Source organism: Mastomys coucha, unplaced genomic scaffold (assembly GCF_008632895.1).
Source record: "Mastomys coucha isolate ucsf_1 unplaced genomic scaffold, UCSF_Mcou_1 pScaffold5, whole genome shotgun sequence".
NCBI lineage: Eukaryota > Metazoa > Chordata > Mammalia > Rodentia > Muridae > Mastomys > Mastomys coucha.
Window position 1 is genome coordinate 111180852 of NW_022196911.1, and position 3025 is coordinate 111183876.

The 3025-nt window shown below is 51.4% G+C and overlaps 1 protein-coding gene across 1 annotated transcript in view; it reads left to right on the plus strand.

Moving 5' to 3' along the window:
- The window catches only part of Dnai2 (dynein axonemal intermediate chain 2), a 29738-nt gene extending 26719 nt beyond the window's left edge, over positions 1 to 3019 (plus strand). The window contains exons 12-13 of the mRNA XM_031352576.1: positions 440 to 667; positions 2444 to 3019. Of these exons, the coding sequence (XP_031208436.1) occupies positions 440 to 667; positions 2444 to 2569 (354 nt within the window). The 3' untranslated portion in view covers positions 2570 to 3019. The remainder of the gene's footprint in view (positions 1 to 439; positions 668 to 2443) is intronic.
- Positions 3020 to 3025: the final 6 nt, after the last annotated feature.

The window sequence follows — 3025 nt, forward strand, 5'->3', positions numbered from 1 at the left end:
CCCCATGCATGACGATTTATTTCAGTTAGGCTCATTTGCATACAAATACATGAAAGCAAATGTTAAAAGTTTACATTATTAGAGATGCACTTTCAGAGGAAAATTTACTTGGGATGTACAAGTGTATGCTGACTTCCTTTTAATTTCATAGAAAATTGTTCAATACACAACAAATCTCTCATCTCCAGCATAGATTTTCCTAGACAGGTTTTGCTAAGTAGCTCAGGCTGGCCTCAAACTTGCAACAATCCTCCTGCCTCAGCCTCTTGAGCACTGGGATCATAAGTGTGCACCACCATTCCTGGTTAAGCCCTCCTGTCTTGATAAGATCCCCCAGCAGACCTCACCAGGGACAACTTTCCACAGAAGCCCAGGCTATGCTGGGGTTTCTAGCTACACACCACCTCCCTTGCCACCAGCTTGTCCCTGTCTGCCCCAGATATTTGAACGTGAGACCCGGCGGGAAAAGATCCTGGAGGCCAGAAACCGTGAGATGCGGCTGAAGGAGAAAGGCAGGGCAGAGGCCAAAGATGATGACCAAAAGGATGAGGAGTCAGCCCTGGACTTTGACGAGCTTGTCAGCAAAGCCGAGGAGGAGTTCTTTGAAGTCATCTTCTCAGAGCTGAGGAGGAAGGAGGCAGAGGCCTTGAAGAAGAAACAGAAGCCCGTAAGCACCTCGGCAGGGGGCATTGGGTGGACTGGGGTCTGGGAAGGAGCCATGGGGCCTGAGTTCTACCCAACTTCCGACCTCCTGGGTAACCTTGAGCCAATAGTTTTCTGGGATGGATCTTGACTGTCCACTGGTAAGAAGAAAGACCCACTCCCATCTCCAGAGGAAATTTGTCTCCCACGAGTTTGATTCCCGGGGATCCATGTGGTGAAGGAAGGAGAGAACCAACTCCCACAGTTGTCTCCCACTGGATGCTGGGGGACTCAGGTCATGTGTGTGATCACCTATGTGCATGCGTGCACACGTGTGTGCGTGCGCGTACACACACACTCTGAATGAATACATTTAAGAACTATTTAGAGGGGCTTGGGGTATAGTTCAGTTGGTAGACTGCTTGCCTAGCATTCATAAAGCCTAGGTTTCATCTTCAATATCAAACTATGAGCCAGGCGGGCTCATGCACACCTGTCATGTCAACAAACATCAATCCAGGTGGAAGGGGTGATGCATACATGAGGAAGTGTCAGATCCCTTGGAGATCGAATTAGAGGTGTTTATGAGCCATCAAACATGGGTGCTAGGAATGGAATACAGACGCCACACAAGGACACACAGGACAGTGAGTGATTTAACCACCATCTCTCCAGCCCTTCCCCGCCCCCTTCTGCCCAGGGACACTTTCTTTCCTTCCTGTTGCTTGAGGACAGGGAGTGATTTTGTGGTGTAATTTGGGGGAGCATTTGACTGAGAGCCACTTTTGTGAGGGGGGAGGGTAGCCCCCATTCATAGCACAGGCTGGACTACAGTTCTGTCCTCTGGCCTGTATCCCCAGGCTCTTCCCATCTGTCACTCCTAGCCCAGCTGTCCTTCAGAGGGCAAAGATTAAAGTACCATGTGGCCGACATGCGTGTGTTCGGTGGCATCCTAAACCCTGAAGTCCTTCCCTTTGCCAATTCTAAATATTCTAGGTGGAGCTGAGATGCAGAGACTATTCAAGTTCACAGACTCAACCCCTCTCCTGCCCACCCCACACCCCGCCTCCTCTCAGTCTTTGCAGTTAGCCTGGAATTCTGGGAGGTGGGGGGGGGGGGTCAGAGAGCATCACTCCAAAGCCAGAAAGAGTAATCCATGCTATAATAACTGGAGTACTATGTAGTGCCCAGGCAGGAAAGTCTAGAATTTGAGGCCAGCCTCTGTTATTTTGCAAGAGCCTCAATAAGAAGGAAAGAAATGGAAAGGAGATGAGGAGAGAAGGTATGAAGGAAGGAGGGAGGGAGAGAAGGTAGGAAGGAGAGAAGGTAGGAAGGAGAGAAGGTAGGGAGGAAGGAGGGAGAGAAGGTAGGAAGGAGAGAAGGTAGGGAGGAAGGAAGGTAGGAAGGAAAGAAGGTAGGAAGGAAGGAAGGAGAGAAGGTAGGGAGGCCACTCCTCATGATGAAGGTTGCCCCCTACACACCGTTTCCCATTCACCCTTCTCTCTAAGCCCTGCCCCTCAAGCTGTCACGCAAGGTGCCCCAGATGGAGCAGACTCAAAGTCACCCACTCCAAAAATGGCAGAAGCCTGGCTATTAGATCCCCGACCTCCTGCTGCTTTTCCCCATCCCATGACTCTCTGAGAACATGCTGGGCCAGCTTGGAATGAGCAGCACCATAGGCTCCCAGCGGCCCCCTGCCATTGGCCTTAGCTGGGGGCGGGGGACAGGGTCAGGGTGAGGGAAGGCACCTCTGGGAAATAGGGAGGGCCTACCCTCACCAGCATTTCTGGTTTTGCTTCAGAAGAAAAAAAGTATCGAGATGGAAGGCGAAGAGATGGAGGAAGAAAGTGCTGGAGAGGCGGAAGAATCGGGTGGCATGATAGGTCTAGATGCAGGTGAAGAAGAACAAGAGGACGTGCCCACCTAGGGCAGCCTCTGCCCACAGCACTGTCCCTTTGTGCTCACGGCTTGGCCTTCTGCTTGACAACCGTCTCATCTGAAAAGCAAAAAGTTGAGTTTCCTTCTTCAATAATTATTGGTGGGGACAGATCAGGGACAAGTCATTGGCCCACACTGGGCCAAGCCCCAAGTGCACCCTTCTCTAGGGTGGGAAGGAGTAAGGCTTGTCTCTGTGCTAACTCCCCCGGCCTCTGTAGCCGAGAGGCTAACTCAGACTCAGGGCACACACACAGCCTTTTAAGTCAGACTTTAGATGGGTCCCTAGATTCTGCTTATCACAGGTTATCCAATGAGTAGTTACCAATGCCTTTTTCCCAGAAGCCTCCAGAGCTCAGCCGAGCTTGCGTCTGTGGTACAGGGGCTTCCGGAGCGCCTGCACAGGGGCAATCTCTCTCTCTCTCTCTCTCTCTCTCTCTCTCTCTCT